This window comes from Rhinolophus ferrumequinum, chromosome 6, assembly GCF_004115265.2.
Source record: "Rhinolophus ferrumequinum isolate MPI-CBG mRhiFer1 chromosome 6, mRhiFer1_v1.p, whole genome shotgun sequence".
NCBI lineage: Eukaryota > Metazoa > Chordata > Mammalia > Chiroptera > Rhinolophidae > Rhinolophus > Rhinolophus ferrumequinum.
Genome location: NC_046289.1, coordinates 96187272 through 96205712, shown reverse-complemented (window position 1 = coordinate 96205712; position 18441 = coordinate 96187272). Strand labels below are relative to the sequence as shown.

General features: G+C 38.2%; 1 protein-coding gene across 4 annotated transcripts in view; it reads right to left on the bottom strand.

Annotated features, from left to right (window-relative positions):
* The window catches only part of LRRC49 (leucine rich repeat containing 49), a 135782-nt gene extending 117349 nt beyond the window's left edge, over positions 1–18433 (bottom strand). The window contains exons 1-6 of one of the 4 annotated variants that reach the window (XM_033109436.1): positions 17841–18433; positions 17116–17172; positions 14943–15039; positions 9010–9207; positions 8560–8662; positions 4893–5096 (exon numbers count right to left, since the gene is read on the bottom strand). In XM_033109436.1, the coding sequence (XP_032965327.1) occupies positions 4893–5096; positions 8560–8662; positions 9010–9207; positions 14943–15039; positions 17116–17172; positions 17841–17888 (707 nt within the window). In that variant the 5' untranslated portion in view covers positions 17889–18433. The remainder of the gene's footprint in view (positions 1–4892; positions 5097–8559; positions 8663–9009; positions 9208–14942; positions 15040–17115; positions 17173–17840) is intronic. The other 3 variants (XM_033109438.1, XM_033109440.1, XM_033109439.1) reach the window with 3 other exon arrangements.
* Between the last annotated feature and the right edge of the window lie 8 nt (positions 18434–18441).

Sequence of the window (18441 nt, the reverse complement as noted above, 5' to 3'; positions counted from 1 at the left end):
CTGAATTTCTATCTCCATTTGACCTCAGCTGTCTTCCATAATTGCCAAGCCCAGAATTCTATCACCACAACCAATTCAATACAATTTAATTCACAAAAGACACCCCCTGTGTCCCATCACAGGGTGATGGTAGTTCTTCCTCTCTCTCTCCTCTCTCCCTCCACTCTCTCTCTCTCCCTCTCTCTCTCTCTCTGTTACACACACACACACACACACACACACACGCACACACACGAACACACCCCACATTACCTTATGACCACAACCTTTTCATCAGTCTCCTTTCTCACACCATCACTCTGGCAGAAATCTGCTCTTTTTCTAGAAAGCACCCTACTCCTTAAACATCCGTAAGTCACTTTACCAAACCATTAACATCATTCAGCATTCACTGGAATCCTTCATTAGCCTTCATCCAGAGTTAGGCATTTAATACTATCCTATCTAACACTTAAATTTCTCTAATAATAACAGCCAATATTAATAACAACAATAATACTAACCAAACCAGATGGGAAAACAGACAAAACTTTCAACAGAATTATTCCTCTGCCTGCTATGCTTTTGAAACACCTAAGTAGTGGGGGGGAAACTACAGGACCCCAATCACATGGCTTAGGGCAGAGTGATGCTTTCTAACAGCAACCTGACCATGTAGCTATTAGAGAAGCCTTTTATTCCATTTTTTATACTCTGAAGCTCGCATTCCCTAAAACAGTGGTTCTCAAACTTCTGTGTGTACCAGAATCATCTGGCGGGCTTCTAAAATACAGATTGCTGAGCCCCACCCCCAGAGTTTCTGGGATAGGGTCCAAAAATGTGTGTCTCTAACCAGTTCTTGGACGATGCAGATGCTGGTGGTCCAGGGCTCGCGTTTGGAGAGGCAACGCCCTACACTATCGCTCTCCTTCTTATCAAATCTCAGCTCGCCCTCTTCTGAGCTTTTGAAGGGTGAACTCACCTACTTAATAGAAAACACTAAAGCCCATTCTAAGAAAATAAGCAGAGATGCAGACAAAGATTTATGGACAAGGGTATCCATCACAGCATTATCACAGTAAAAGAAAGCACACATGTAAGTGTCTAACAAAAGGGAAAAATTAAGTAAATATGTATATATACCCATGCAGATTATGCAGTTCTTAAAAAATTATATCTTCAAAGAACACTGAATGACATGGGAAAACCTAAGTAATAAAATATAAATTTTCAAGTGAGAAGTACAGTATAAAAACAATTTTGTAAAACTGTGATACGTGATTATAGAAGAAAGGGTGCTACTCAGTGTTGATAACTAAATCTTGGCAAGAAAGCACATGGATGACTGCCTGTCCTTTCCGTGTCATATCAAAGTGCTGTCAACAAGCCTACCGAAGGCTCATCTGACTATTTACTACGATGAGAGGCCAAACTGTGAAGTTCTACACTAGCTTGTAGAAAACTGATAAGATGTAATGATTTTTGACAGGTAGGAATGTAATTTATTTCTGTCTAGTAGGAAACATAACCCAGACCGTTATGATTCGAAGGCTTTGTAGGACATTAACCTGTTTTATAACTTACCAATCTTAGTCCAGCATTCTTTATTTTTCATTGACTATGTATTAGTTTCTCGTACCCTCCTTTGAACCAGCTTTGTCATCCTACTAGTTCCCTCATTCTTGAGTTCATTAAAATGTTCATTAAAATAGTAAAATAGTAATTACTATTTGTCTGAGAATTCTTTTTAACATTTTGGAAATTATAAACAAAGGATGGAGATTGTCCCAGCCCACATTTCTCTGATTTGGAGGATCAGTGTAAACTCCTTCCGTATGGATCAGAAACTCTGGGCCCTTTGGAGGCACTTCAGTCACAGAAACCTAAATGTGCACTATGCCTATCCACAGAGCTCCGCCAGGGCCGCCGGTGCTGAGCTGGCCAATGAAGCGCCCCTACCTGTTGTGATTTCAAGCATCCTCTTAGCTCTGAACCACCGTGGCTTTATGACTCTCACTTCGGATCCTGATTGCCCAGGTCAGTAGGAAGAAAAATAGGCAAGTCGCTCAGCCAAGTAAACTCTAGACCAACTAAACATCTGGCTGTCCTGTTCTCATGAATTGCCTTTGCCATAGATTCTCTCCCCACCCCCAGGACCCGAAATGACATAAAAATCGATAATGTTAAAGAACTGAGAGGCAGATGAAGGTATCTGTTGACCTAGGAGACCGTGGTCAGATTAGGCACCGAGGAGAGGAATTTGCAGAATCCTAGTCAGTTCCTGAATAGTTTAAGATTTTTACAATAACACCAATGTGACCTGAACAATTTTTTTTTTTTTTTAATTCTCCCATTACACAGAACTGAAGCGAGAAAAAGACCAGGCTCACCTAGCACTTCAGTAGCTGCAGACATCTAGGGCTATTCCCAGCCTGTCTCTGCAGGCCACCTTATGTTACTCATGACGGGGAAGAGCCTGCTATAGGATCCATGTGAAAACTAGGCTTTCTGGGTGGCAGAGACAAACCCTGAAGTGGGAACCCTCAAGCAATCAAAAGGAAAGGAATATGTGATCCCAGGGTCTGGCAGGGAGTTTTGTATAGAGTCCTAGGCGGTCAGAAGCAAGTGCAGAGAAATTCTGTTCACTAGCCTGTGAGCGTGAGAGCGCCAGAAGATCTCACGAGGATAAACAGGGGCTACAGAAACCAGAAGAGTTAGTTAGATGGCAAGAGCCAGGAGCAAGTGGTACAGAGGGGTTTAATGTGCTTTAGCAGCAATGGAAACTTCATATCCGGGATCTGAACAGGGTTTTTCTAGCTTTTGAGCAGAAATCTTCGTTGCAGCTGCTTGAACTTAGAGGCATATGGTAGCCTGGATTTTCATATACGGTCCCGTTGCGTTGGACTAGAACGGTGCAGTGCTTCACAAGGTGGGAGGGAGAAAGCTTTCTGGACTTGAGCAGCAGGGGCAACGAGTCATCCAAGACTCACGTGAGGACACGGGATGGCAGACGTGCTGCTCTCTTCCCCAGCAGTCCTCAGGCAGCTTTGCCTGATGGTCACTAAAATACTGCCTCGGGATAGACTTGCCTCTTCAAGACTCACAGGCCCCTTGCCGGGACAAAGTCAGCTGGCTGGAGAGCAGTGGGCATATGTTTAGGGATCAAATTTGCATTGTACTGACACTTCAGAAATGTGCAACTTGGGAGAATGTGGAAAGTCCTCTGACTCATTTTCTTTTTTATTCAAGAACACTAACTGTTCTAGAACTGTATACCAGCTATTTTCTTTAAAGGAAAAATAAAGTAAAATGTGACCGAAGGCAAGCAAACAAACAAGAAGATGGGGGAGTAGAGAGAGAAAGAAGAGACTGCATTAGGTTGCTTTTTACTTGGCCATGGTAAGGATATAGAGAGAAGGGCATTGGGCCTTTTAGAGCTGGAGAAACAAAGAGACTTTTAAAAGGTCAGGAGGTGCAATAGACTGCTGTCTGAGGCACAAATTATTTTTTTCAAAAACTTAAAAGGTTATTTCTGAGAAGCCAAAGATTCTACAAAGTAGAAATAGGAAAAGAGAGTATATTGAGAGATGATTTAAAACGTTAGGAGCCAAGAGCAGCTCTTACATACTATGTTTAAAACTAGAAAAGGAGATTTACAATATCACTGGGAAATACCTTAATCAATGACTAAAAGGAGAGCATAAAGGCAATGATACTAAAGAATAAATGGAAGCTGGAGAAACAAATCAGTAACTCCAAGGATCAGAAACTTGTAAAGAAATCTCTGGGACAGACAACAGGGAGCACCCAGAAGAGAATGCCTTAAATGTACGAATTGACTTGACTCCTCACTTTACTTGCTGAACTGCTCTGGATAATTCCTACTGTATATGTCTCACCTTGCAAACGTGACTTTACATCTCCATTTCTCCAACTGTAAAATGAGAGAGCTGATCGCTGAGGTCACTTCAGGCTAATACTATACGATCCTATAATTCCCCCAAATTCCCTAGTGCTACTATCATGTTTAGTTTAACACTCAAAACAATAGTAGGTGATAAGACCACTCTGATGGGAACTTTCAAGAAACTACATCAGATAAGGGCCTAGAACTCTTGGACATGATCTTGGAAAAAGTATCTTATATTACTGTTGGCTAATAAGAAAGAATAAAGAGGTAATTCAAGGTCCGTGCTATGTGTGTGTGGCGGGGGCGGGAGGGGAGGACACAGGGGAAGGGTAACCAAGCTTGGGTATAATGCCATACCTAAACTTCATCATTTGACAATATAAAAATCATTTTTGGATTTTCCAACAGCTCTTCTTTCTAGGCATTGCAAAAGCTATCCAGTGAAGCAGAAAGGAGAGAGAAGAGATGAACAAATCTCAAGGAAATTAATCAGGAATTGTATAGCTGTGCTATATAATAGAGCCTTATGAAAAGAACTGGGGACATTCATATAGGATGTTCCTAACTTAAATCCATACTGTAAACACCATCTGAACAAAAATCAATCAGTAATTTGACAATCACTGAGTATCAAATGTCTACCCTCAGTCCAGCTCTGAAAAGAATCACTAGTGAAATACATATGCCTAACGTGAACACATGCTTAAAATACAGCCTGAAAACATAAATGCCAAAGTCAGCAATTAACTTCCACATAAGATAGGGCACTGGAAAGCAATGGAAATAACAAAATACACACTCAATAAATGTTATTTGGTTTGACTGTCAGACTGAATATCATAAAGGAAATTATGATTGAATCTTAATCCATTCAAATAATCTTTCAAAAAATGTAGTCTATTAAGTTCTTAACTAATTTTCAATTCTGAGTTGCCATCCAAACACCGCAGTACTCAACATTAGTCTTAACTATAATAAACAAAAACTGCTCTACAAAGATTACCTGTTTTTCCCCAGCAGAAGGACACGGAGGGATCTCAGAGTAGAAAGCCCACTAATTTCTTCAATCTGGTTATCATATAAATCCAAGAATATTAGCCTCTGTAGATTAGAAATATTTTGGATTCGAGTTATAAAATTGTGTTGAAAGTTCAACAAACGCAGGTGCTCTTCCCCATCGATGACAGGACATACAGTCAGCTTTTGCCTAAAAAAACATTTTAAAAAGTTAGTAAGGTTCTGATTTGGCAGCCTGCCTCATCTTACAAACACTTTTAATAGTATCTTTGGGTTCCCATGTTGTGAGGAGAAAAAGATAAATAGAACCACTTCCTGCCTCCATGAACTAAGCATCCTAGATCTAATTGTAAATCATTCATATAAAAGCCAATATATTTTGACCAGGGTAATTATTAATGTGAAGTCTAAGTTCTCAAGGTATTAAAAAATACTCCAATATAAAATATTTCACATAAAACGATGTAACATTAGACAACACTCAATGTAATTGCCTTCTACAAGAGAGGTTGAGATGATTCAAAGAACCATGTCACATAACCAGAGAAATGTCCTTGCCATCAATCCACGGATAAGAAGGCTGCCCAGGCCACTAAGTCATCAGGAAAAAAAAAACACACAAAGGGTCTCTCATAGAATCGTAAACACTTGAGTTGGATGATATCTTAGGAAGAGTAAGAAATTCAGCCATCTATAGTTCAGTTTCATAAAAACAATTTCATCCTGAAATCTATTAGTGATAAGGTTGCCCTTATTGAAAGTGTCTGCAGAAGCTTAGAGTTTAAGTACATGATTATATGCTTAATACTAACTTTGAACTTTGTAGACATTTAGGACGCTATAGAGTACGATAAAACCTTAACAATATATGCCTGTAGCTATATTTGAAAATAAACCAAAACAATAAACCCCCATTACGCAAAAAGTGATAATGTGTTGCATGTGAAGTCAGTATGTGCAGGGCCCTTTAAGAATTCGACCAGTGTAACAAAATGGCCAGATAGAAATGATTCTCCTCTGAGATTTCCACCAGAGTTGTCAAGGAAAATGTAGGTCTATTGATCAGAGTGTAAACAACTCTAATAGGGAGATTAATTACAAATATTTCCTTTCAGTAAAAATCAAGTTAATGTAACCTTTAAAGCAAATAAATGAGAGTGCTACAAGCATAAATGAAACTGTGGAAGTGATCAGAATTCTCCTCATAAAGAGAAAAAAATGATTAGCACAAGCAAGTAACTGAATGTTAATGGTTGACAAAGATGTGATGTTTAAAAATACAGACCCTGAAGAAATTGTTTTAAAACAGAAAAAAAAGTTTAAAAAAAAAAATTAGGCAATAGTTTCATTATTTTAATGTGTGCTTAGTACTTAGAATGTTATTTCACACATTCAATTATACTTCCTCATTTGGTACTTCTGTGTTATAAATTATAAATTAATAAATTATAAGTTTAAAATTTATATCTTTGTGCATCAGCTTAGCAAAAATCTTAAATTGTCTCATTTTTCTTGCTTCAGTCTTCCTGTTTCATATAGTTAAACTTACTGATACCCCCAGCTTCTAGTTCACCCAATTCTTGAGTCAGAAATCACTAAGATAGGAAAAAAATAAGCTCTGACCCATCACTTACATAAGTAGCTGCAGCTTGAAATAAAATCACTTTCTCAGATTCCAAATCCAGTGACTAAGTCCCAACTCCAAGGCTCGCTTGTACACCCCTTAACCCCGTAGGTCCCTGTCATCTAGCAAAATAAGCAACTACACACACACTGGGTTATTACCCAGGGCTCTCCAGGAGAGTCTGTTATGCCTACAAAATCCCTGAGTTGCTATACCTCCTACCCCCATACTGAGGTGTCTGTTAGCCTATGCTTTTGCCTCCAGATTTTCTCCTTGATGCTGGTAGGCTGCTTTCCTGCTACTCCAGTCCTACCCTAACTCCCAGAACAGCCAGAGCCCAGCTCTTCCAAGAATTTCTTCTCAGGGCGAGATTGTAGTCTTCAGCGCCCATCTCCTGGCTAAGAAACTGCACAGCACGGCCCACCTCCCTTGGAAATTCACTGCTGTTGCCCACTGGCCCTCAGATAACGATCCCTCAATGCCTTGCTTCTGCTCCACCTTTCGTGACTGGACATCCTGGTACCGATCAAATTATGCCTACGCTCATGGATCTTTGTGATTCCTGCCATTTCACAAGCAGCCTTTGAAGCTGAGTTCATTTCCTTGGTCCAGACTTCCCTAGGTAAACATGTTTCCATCTGATCAAAGTCTGCTTCTTCACCCCAGACGCCCAGGTACCAAGGACCATCTTCATAACTGCCTGAGTTGCCCCGAGCTACGGCACAAGTGCCTGACTTGTTATGTCACAGTCTTACAAATACTGGCTCCTGCTAGTCTCAAGTACCATGAAACTGAAGGGCTGAGGTACTATTCTTGGCTGGACTTTTAAAGACTGAAATAAAAATTACCACAAAATCCCTCAAAACATTAAAATGATATTGTGAAAGTTATAAATCAGAGATAGCATCAGAATTTCAAAAACCAACAATACTCCAAAGATGCCATGAGAGTCACTGCCCTCAAGTGTTACTCTGCCTACCAAACATGTTACACCCTCCGGAGAGGGTGCAGTTGGGTGTAGTTCTCCCAACTACAAACACAAATGATCCGTGACAATCTGCTGTCAGGTGTGCACTGCTGAGCTATTATGTTTGCTTAACAATTTGCTGTTAGTTGTGCACTAAGCTAAAGGTATGCATAGCAGAAATGGTTTCTCTGCTGGTTAGAGCACTCAGGTAGGGTTGGGACCTTTCATCCACCCTTCCATTGCAGATACCTTCCAGGATTTAAAGATGGGGATCAAGTCCTAAATATTCTCATTTATTCAAAAAGTTTTTATTGAGAGCTTATTTTGTCCCAGGCTGTTCTAAGTGCTGGGGATACAGAACTAAACAAAACTCCCCATGTTTGTGGAGCTTATGTTCTAATAGGAGGAGACAAATAATAAACTTGCTAAGTAAAATGTTTGATATGTTTGAGGGTGGTAAGTACTAAGAAGAAAAATAAAGCAGAGAAGGAGGCTGGGGACTGTCAGGGTGAAAGGGGTTGCAGCTTTGGAGAAGGTGGCCAGGGAAGGTCATCCCTGAGATGACAACATTTGAGTAAAAACGTGAGGAGGTAAGAAAGTGAGACTACTGATATGTGGAGGAACAGCATTCTAGGAAGAGGGAACAGCAAGTACAAAACCCCTGAGAGGCAAGCATGCTCGGTATATTCAAGGAGGCAGAATGAGTGCAGGAGAGATTAGGAGGAGGTGAGGCCAGTGGGGTAACAGCGCCTGGAAGCCTGTGGGAGGACTACATTATAAAGGTTTTTCTATCCCAAAATCCATTTTCATCGATGTCATATTTTAGATTACTTAGTACTCTTAGAGTATAGCCAAGTTCTTTTACATTATACAGATACAAAATTCCTCCCCATACACCTGGAAGGATAAATAAAAAATCGGTAACAGTGATTATACCTAGAAAGGAGAACTGGATAGCTGGAGAACGAGAAGAGGAAGCGAGACTTTTTGTACCTTTCAAATCTTGTACCATGTCTATGTACTATCTAGTCAAAAAAATAAAAGAAAACAAATTGTCCTCACCTTTCTAGGGTCAACCTGTCTGAGTACAGAATTTTCTCTTCAGAAGAACGCTGGAGAATGGGAAATGATGGCATAGAGGAGCTCACCAAATTAATATGATCACCTATTGAAAATGATATACAAATTACTTGATTAAGAAAAACCTTTAAACATCTTAAAACTAAAGTCACCTTATATTTGGAGAACTTTGGCACTTACAAATACCTTTTCTAGAAAGTATAGTTTCCATAGCTCTCCATATTTGAAATTAATTACTAACTTTGAGTTTGTTTGCTTCTTTCCTCCCAAACCTAAACTATATGTTCTGTGAATGCTAAATAATTTTTCCCTTGCCTTACAGATTGGTTGAAAGTACAGAACTACTATAGTGCTATCTTTACCCCTTTATAATGCCAACTCCTAATAGTAAATTTTAATGCTCTTAGAGCTGAGATCATAGTCCCTCATTACCAGATACATTTGGGCCAGCACTATGACAGCCCTGCCGGATTCTGGACTTTGAAGGTGTCTGAATGGAAGAATCTCCAAATGCTGATAAGGAGCTCATGGTAGTTTTCATGTCCAGCCCACATAGTTCTGTCACGTTTGTTGTGGATGAGATGCATGCGGATTTATTACGAGGTGAAGGGCTTATTACTCTTCCATCTCCTTCAAAATATCAAAAAGTTTATCACAAAGCTACATAATACATGACTTTGCTACAGGAAATACAGAGAAAAGTAATTTTAAATAGCAAACGCAAACCTCACATCATCACTTTTTTTTTGTATGCTCAGCTACTATTAATAGAGAATACTGCAGAACCAAAGTGATATCAATAAATCTTATATACTTATAGTGAGGGTCCACAGGATGTAGGACACCCCCATTAATTTTATAGGCTGATGGTTAGATGTTGTCGCTGACAATTAGGTATCTTTCATTGTGCTGCGCAAACACATATGAAATTAACAAACTATACAGAAGAACATGCAGAAAATGGAGAATAAAAAAATACCTAATAATACATTCACACACAAATGTGGCTGGTTATTTTTCACTTAAAGAAGATGATTACAGATGAGTTTGGGGGTGTGTGTATATTAAGATATATTCTAAACACCCAGAAGAATGTAGAATTGTCAAGAAGAGATGCTGGGAAGTTCCAGAAATGAGGTAAGATTTGAGTAACAGGTTGAAGGTAACACTTTGAGGAATTCTGCTGTATTTTCTTGTATAAAGAGAAAATTTCACGAAAGTAGCAATTGATGTTGAGAAGAGCAATAAGCAGTAAAATACCGAAGGTTACCACAAAATTCTGCGGCTTAAACTGACCAATAAGAAGATAAAAACGAACCAAATGTAGGACATTAGGGTTCTCTTTGGCAGGCCATCATACAACATGATGACAACTTAAAATCAAGTTCCACATAGATCGTATCAAAGAGCTAAAAAGCAATGGTATTTGCTAGCTTTTCTGGGTATGCCAAGGTATAAACCAAAGGTATATACCAAAGTATCTAGGTATACTACACCTAGTATTCTAGGTATAAAGCAAAGCATCACACACCTAGCTTCATGAACAAAACAATCAGTGCTCACACTCCACTTTCTGAATATCATGAAATACCAAGATAACTAAACATGATGTTCTAGAGTACAAGCATTAAGAATTGACATCATGGTCACCAATGACCTTGACCAGCTGACAGCAGGATAGCCAAGCAACCATCATACAGTACACTAATTTGGAAACCAAAGAAACAAACAAAAACTAGTCTGAGAATTAACTGATTAAGGATTCACTGATCAGCTAAAGGTGATAAAAGAAAAACTCCAAACAATAGACAACCTTCAGTTCTCATTATATTACGGATAGGTTTTTCAAATTCTTTTGTAAAGACTACAAGCCAATCCTCAGTTTAAGAGGCAGATTGAAACATTATAAGACTTTGGATGCAAAGGTAGTAATCAAACAGCAAATTTTATTTACACTCAGTGAATAAAAGAACTTTATCTTCAAACTTTTCAACTCCTATTAAACACAGAGGTGATAATAATGATCCACATGATGAGCTTACTACCATAGTAAGTGTGATAAATGTCTTACAAGGAAATAGGAAGAGATGAGACTGATTAGACAGACAGATCTTAAAATCCACAAACAAGATCCTCTAAATGACTAGGAACCAGAGTGATCTGCAGTTGAAACATGCAAATATTTATGTGGATATATAAACACCCACATATATAAACACTCACATACAAGGCAGGACAATTAAGTTCTCTAACTCAGCCTAGAAAATGTGCTACATACCTCATTGCTGAATATCACTATGGTCACCTTCAAAGTACCCCCTTTGGGAAGCTGTGCACTGATGCCAATGCCTAGTCCACCCTTCAAAGCAATTTTGGAACTCTTTTTCTGGAATGGCCATCAGAACTGTCCTATTACCCTTGATGTCCTGAATGTCATCAAAATGTCTTCCTTTCAATAATATTTCCTTTATCCAATGAGAAAGAAGTCATTGGGGGCCAGACCAGATGAATACGCAGGATGTTCCAACACAGTGATTTGTTTGCTGGCTAAAAACTCCCTCACAGACAGTGCTGTGTGAGCTGGTGCATTGTCATGATGCAAGAGCCATGAATTATTAGCAAAAAGTTCAGGTTGTGTTACGTTTTCACACAGCCTTTTCAGCACTTCCAAATAGTAAACTTGGTTAACTGTTTGTCTAGTTGGTACAAATTCATAATGAATTATCCCTCTGATTTCTAAAACAGGTTAACAATATAGTTGCAACAAGTTTGCGAATTTAATTGTCAGACTTTGTAGATGAACTCAGTGAAAACTTCAACAAAGAGATAGTAAGCATGAAAAAGGACACTGAAACCATTAAAAAAAAGTCAGAAATTAAGAGTACAATAACTGAAATAAAGAATACACTACAAGGAATCACCAGCAGACTAGATGAAGCAGAGAATCGAATCAACAATTTGGAAGACAAGGTAGGTAGCAGAACACACCCAGTCAGAAGAGCAAAAAGAAAAAAAGAAATTAAAACAATAAGGATAGTTTAAGAGACGACTGGGACATCAGGCATAAAAACATTCACATCATCGGGGTACCAGAAGAAGAAAGAAAACAAGAGAGTGAGAACATATTGAAGAAATAATGACTGAAAACTTTCCTGACCTGGTGAAGGAAATAGACATGCAAGTCCAGGAAGCACAGAGAGTTCCAAACAAGATGAACCACACAGGCCCACACAGAGATACATCACAATTAAAATGCCAAAGGTTAAAGACAAAGAGAGAATACTAAAAGCAGCAAGTGAAAAGCAGTTAGTTACATAGAAGGGAGCTCCCATAACATTGTCACTTGATTTCTCAATAGAAAGTTGCAGGTAAGAAGGGATTGGTATGAAATATTCAATGTGATGAAAAGCAAGGACCTACAACCAAGACTACTCTACCCAGCAAGTCTATCATTTAAAATTGAAGGAATAATAAAGAGCTTTCCAGACAAGAAAAAGCAATCTTGAGAAAGAAGCACAAAATTGAAGGTATCATGCTACCTGATATCAAACTATACTACAAAGCTATAGTTATCAAAACAGCATGGTACTGGCATACAAACAGACACATAGATGGAATAGAGAGCCCACAAATAAACCCACATCGATGTAGTCATTTAATCTATGACAAAGGAGGCAAGAATATACAGTGGGGTAAAGACAGTCTATCCAACAAATGATGCTGGGAAAACTGGACAGATACATGCAAAAAAAAAAAAATGAAACTGGACCACCTTCTTACACCATAGTATGAATAAATTCAAAATGTATTATAGATTTAAATGTAAGACCTGAAACCATAAAACTCCTAGTAGAAAACATAGGCAATAAATTCTCTGACATTGCTCTTAGTAATATTTTTTTGATCTATCTCCTTGGGCAAGGAAAACAAAAGAAAAAATAAACAAATGGGACTACATTCAAACTAAAAAGATTTGTACAGCATAGAAAATCACCAAAATAATGAAAAGGCAGCCTACTGAATATTTGCAAATGATACAATTATAAGGAGTTAATACCTACAATTTATTTAAAAACTCATACAATTTCAACACCGAAAAGCAAATAATCCAATTACCAAATGGGAAGACATGAATAGACATTTCTCCAAAGAGGATATACATATGGCCAATAGACATACGAAAAGAAGTTCAAATGTCACTAATCATCAGATAAATGCAAATTAAAGCTACAATGAGATATCACCTCACACCTGTCAGAATGCCCATCATCAACAAATCAACAAACAAGTGTTGGCGAGGATGCAGAGAAAAGATAACCCTCGTGCACTGTTGGTGAGATTGCAAATTGGTGCAGCCACTACACAAAACAGTTTGCAGTTCAACAAAAATTAAAAATAGAACTATCTCATGACCCAGCAATTCTACTTCTGGATATTTATCCGAAGAAATCCAAAACACTAATTCGAAAAGATATATATACCCTTATGTTCATTGCAGCATTATTCACAGTAGCCAAGATATAGAAGCAACCTAAGTGCCCATCAACAGACGACTGGATAAAGAAATTGTGGTAGATACATAAAATGGAATATTGCTCTGCCATAAAAAGAATGAAATCTTGCCATTTGCGACAAAATGGATGGACCTGGAGGGTATTATGCTAAGTGAAATAAGTCAGACTGAGAAAACAAATATGGTGTGATCTCACTTACATGTGTAATCTAAAGAACAAAATAAACAAACAAAACAGAAACAGACTCATAGATACAGAGAAAAAAACTCATGCTTGCCAGAGGGGAGAGGGTTGGGAAGCTAGGTGGAAAAGGTGAAGGGATTAAGAAATACATTTGGTAGTTACAAAATAGTCACAGGGATGTAAAGTACAGCATAGGGAATATACTCAATAATGTTGCAACAACTATGTATAGTGCCAGGTGGGTACTAGACTAATAGGGGAATCACTGCGTAAATTATATACATGCCTAACCACTATGCAGTACACCTGAAACTAATATAAAATAATATTCACTCTCAAGTATAGCTGAATATAAATAAATAAATAAACTAATTAACAAATTAAATATAAAAATATACTTATCTAGACAGGCATCCACAAATCTGTATACCAACTTCCTCCTCTAACTTGAGAATAGGTTAGGAAAAGTATGTAAGTTTGACTCATAATTTGCAAAACAAATTTAAGATATTGTTATCAAAAATGTGAACGAAATTCACAACGCAAACAGAAAAATCCTACTTGAGAACTTTCAGGTTCACATGTATTACTGTGTGGCTAATGCAGTACTAGCACATAGTACACACTCAATAAATATGCATTCAACTGAACAAAAGAAGATAAGAGAGATGTTTCCTGCACTGTGGAACTGTGATTTGGTCGATGTCCTGCCTAGCAACTGGCTAAGACAAGAGTGTAGGATATAGGAAAGAGAAAAATTATGTCAGATTAGATGGGTCCAAAAGGAAGGTCCAGAAGTAATGAAACAAAAAAGGAACTAATATTCAAAATTGCCACATGTTCATGCAGCAAAGAGATGAACAAACTAGAGAGGCCTGTATGATCAGCCCTCTCACACAAACTCCTAGGAGGTGGGGATGGCACTGCAGGTAAGGGTACTACAGTGCTTAACGCTCACACATGTCAGATAGCTAACAGTTGTTAGCAACAGTTGTTAAGAACTCAAATGTACCAAAAGAAATTTCTCGTTAAATTGAAAATGACATTTCAGAAATATAACCAGATCATATTAAGGCAGTCTTTTTCAAAAAATGGTCCACAAACCACAACAATCACAATCACTTGCGACGTTATTAAAATTCACGTTTCCAAATCCCAACCAAGACCTACAAAATCAGAATGAGGAAGGGGAAAAGGGCAAGGAAAATACTAAGAATCTGCATTTCTAATAAATCTTGGGTGATGTACACTGAAGTTTAAGACCTTTGAAAAAATTTCTATAATTATATGCATAGGTAAGAGAAAGAAACTGTTCCTTTTCCACTTCTAACTTTCCACTATTTCCTTATTTCCTAAAGATCTCTGTTCCCATACTCTTACCTTGACTAATTATCCATTATTCCTCATTCCAATACAGTATTTGGAAGATTCTTTCCCATTCTCTTGTACATAGCCCACTCCTGAACTAAAATGCAACATCTTTTTCTGTATTGGAAATAATCTACTTGCTGGGTATGTAAAATCAATATTCCGATTTAAACAAATATGAAACCAATTTGGCAACCAATTAACCATTTCATTTTTAATTCAAGTCTATTTTATCTAGATATTCAATATTATTAAACAACATTACTCAAAGAAAATAAACCATGTATGTTCTCTACTCACTGACAATACCTTGCCTACTTGAGTAGTTTCTTTCAAGGTCATGTTGTAAGAGTCGACCAGGGAATGATGATGTTTCTTTATTTAGCCTGAATTCAACCTAAAAAAAACAAAAAACAAACAAACAAAAAAAAACATTGTTTAAGAAAAAAATAATCGGATAAGAATTTAACAATAATAAAGATAATTATAAAATAACACTAATAACCAACACATGCTTGAACATACAGATGAACCTGAAAACATCAAGCTAAGTGAAAGAGGCCAGACACAAAATGCTACATATTGCATGATTCCATTTATGAAATACTGAGAATATGAAAATCTATAAAGGCAGAAAGTACATTTGTGGCTTCCAGTGGGGTAGAGTAGGGGGCATGGGAAGTGACTGCTTAATGGGTACAGGGACTTCCTTTCAGGTGATAAAAAGTTCTGGAGCTAGATAATGGTGATGGCTGCAAAACATTGTGAACGTATTTAATGCCACTGATTTGTACAATTTAAAATGATTAAAATTTTATGTTATATGTATTTGGAAATACACATGTGCGCACACACACACAATCAGAGTCAATTTCATAAGGTCGATGAAACTACATTCCAATCTGAGGCACTTCCAATTCCTCCATAGCCTTACCACACATACAATGATTAAAAGAATCATTTTCTCAAAAACAAAAGCAAAAAACATACAAAACTAAATTCTGTTGAAGAAAATCACAATGTTTTTATCATTAGAATTTCTTTAAGGGTCCAATTATAACATAATCGTATAGCTAAACCTTCTAAGAAGGGATTTCTCTAAATTGATTTTAAATTAGTTGATAGAACTGAAAAAAAACAAAATCAAACACCTTCTCATGATCAGCCACAAAAAACCCTAAGTATGTATTTTAAAAGAATTATGAAGCTTCTGACACATCCATACTATAAATACTATAATAGCATTTGTATTGTCTCCTATGAATTATATGAGCTAAAAGTACTTTCTCAGAACATATGTCCACATAAGAGAAAACGAATTGTTTGGAAAGAATTTGGATGTGGTATATTGTTCTCAGAAACACGTTATAATGGTAGAATATGATTGTCCAGTGAAATTAACTAGCAAAGCTTTGGAGGGAATCCATTGTGTCCAATTATAATAGAGAATATTTTTCAATTAATCTAGCTAACTGCTATTTATTCAAGATGATCAAATGGTCTAGCATCCAAGTGTTTATTTTCATACACAGAATGTAATCAACTGCTGCCTCCTTGACTAATGATGTCCTTCCATCCACCCTTCTCATGCCCCTACTACCCTCCTTACGCTGTTATCTGTAAACTCTGCCCTTTGCTTTAGAGTTCCTCCAATGTCATCTATTTAATATTTTCTTTTTTTCTTTTTTTGACCCCACCCCAGACCCCGCCCGCCCACCCCTGCACCCCACCAGAGCCCCCCCCCAGGAGGGGGAGGGTGGGTGGAGGGGTCGGGAGGAACAACGCGGGGAGGGGTGGCGGAAAAGATCTGCCAACATTTTCTTTAGAAAAAAAAAAGCTGAATTCTGATGTTTGAAGATGTACTACTTGGTCAAAGGAAAAAAATTATATTGTGTCTTGAGGCATAATTTTGTGGGAGGTGGTATGTTCCAGTGCTGAGGTGAGAAAGGGGAGAAAGAAAAACATGTGTACTTCAAAAATCAAACCAAAAAAAGAAATTATGGAAATACCAGAGATATTATGGGCAAAATGTTAGGGAATAAAGAATTTCATGCTCCTATCTTAACTTCTAAATAGCATTACGTCTAATATATTTCCACAACTAATCTATTTTTCTCCCCTGATCTTAAATGGAGTATATGAATATGTCCCCCTCAAATTATCACAGTTTACCCATTATAAGATTCCATCAGTAGTAAGACATACTATCATTTTAAGAAAAATCTTTCCCAATTAAGCTATAATGTGTCATCAATGTTAAGAATGATCCTGACTCAAAAAATGTTTCAATGTCAGATAAAATAACCTTACCTCCTCCAATTGATGAGTGAAATAAGATTCAGTTTTTAAAAGAGGTTTTTTTGGCTTTATGTAGGCAGAAAATAAAAATTAGGTTCAGATTGGAGACCAAAATAAATATACTTAAAATTTCCAGTTCAGACTCTACTCTTTAAATCGTGCTGCTATTTCTTACTTTGTTTTTTTCAGGAAGAGATGATGTTTGAATAACCAGATGAAGCCCACAGTTCACCTGAAATGTAAAAATTAAATCATAAAATATGTTCTTAACTTACACACACACACACACATACACACACACACACACACTCCTCCCCAAAATAGTACAAATATATAACAAAAAATTAGAATAAAACAGGATGCTTGCTTTTTGTTTGTTTCTGGTATATGATCATGTTCTGAATATTTTCTGAAAACAATAAAATCACAACTAAGCATTAAAAGGTTTCACTGTGATTTATTTTCCAAAATGTCTGCAGCAATTTAACCCTCTACTTAGCACCTCATGATTTTGACACTTGCCATTTCAGGACTACGTGAATATCTCAATGGAACAGGTAAAGGAGATGGGAGTATCTGTTAATAATAAATTATTTTCTTAATTAAAAAAAAGGGAATCGACTGGTTAAAGGAATTTAAATGAACCTTAGCCTTTTCACAGCAGACCAGCTCCACCTTCTGGGAAGCCCAGATCTGGGACAAGATTTTCAATACCCATCATACAATATTAATAACCTCCAAGCGCCTTGGTCCAGACCACGAATCTCAAGCCTCCATCAGACAATACCTTAAGTAGAGTCAGCGGTCCTGGTCCTCATAATACATCACCTAGGACAAAGACGCCAGGCAGAAAGGACGATACGAATAGAAAGAAAGGAAAAGTAAGGAGATCCAACCTACATTGTTCGTAGCCCGGCCAGAAACAGAGCGGTATTTCCCGGGAATCATGGCAGGAGATAGTCCAGGATCTGTTAGATAGACCTGCCTTAGAAGTGACGCTACAGCGAAGATTCAGAGACCGAAAGGGGTCATCTCCCAGGCAACCCGCTCAGGGGTTACCATGGAAACAACCATTTCCGGTCTGGTCCTCTCCCAAATCAACTGGCCGACACAGTCGTTAGAGCATCTGGTTATGTTTGGGGGAGCCCAGTGCGCCAGCACTTCCTCCTTCGATTTTCCTGTCCTCCTAAAAACTGAGCGGGAGAAGAGGAAGGATAAGACGGGGAAGAAGCTGGCCACCTCGGTCACTATGACAACCACCACTTCCGGTTCGCGCCTCTTTACGGCCCACCTCGGCTAGGCCCGCGCGAAATTTGTATCCCTCTGCCTGCGGCGAACTGCTCTCGGGAAAGGAGTGTGGGGAGGAGGAAGAGGAAGATATCCGGGAGCGGGGTGCCCTCCCATGTAGGGCCCCAGTTCGGCACTTGCGGTGGCCGGAGGTAGGGCAAGAAAATGGGCCCCACGCGGTTCCGCAGTCGCGCGGAGGGCACGGGACCCCGGC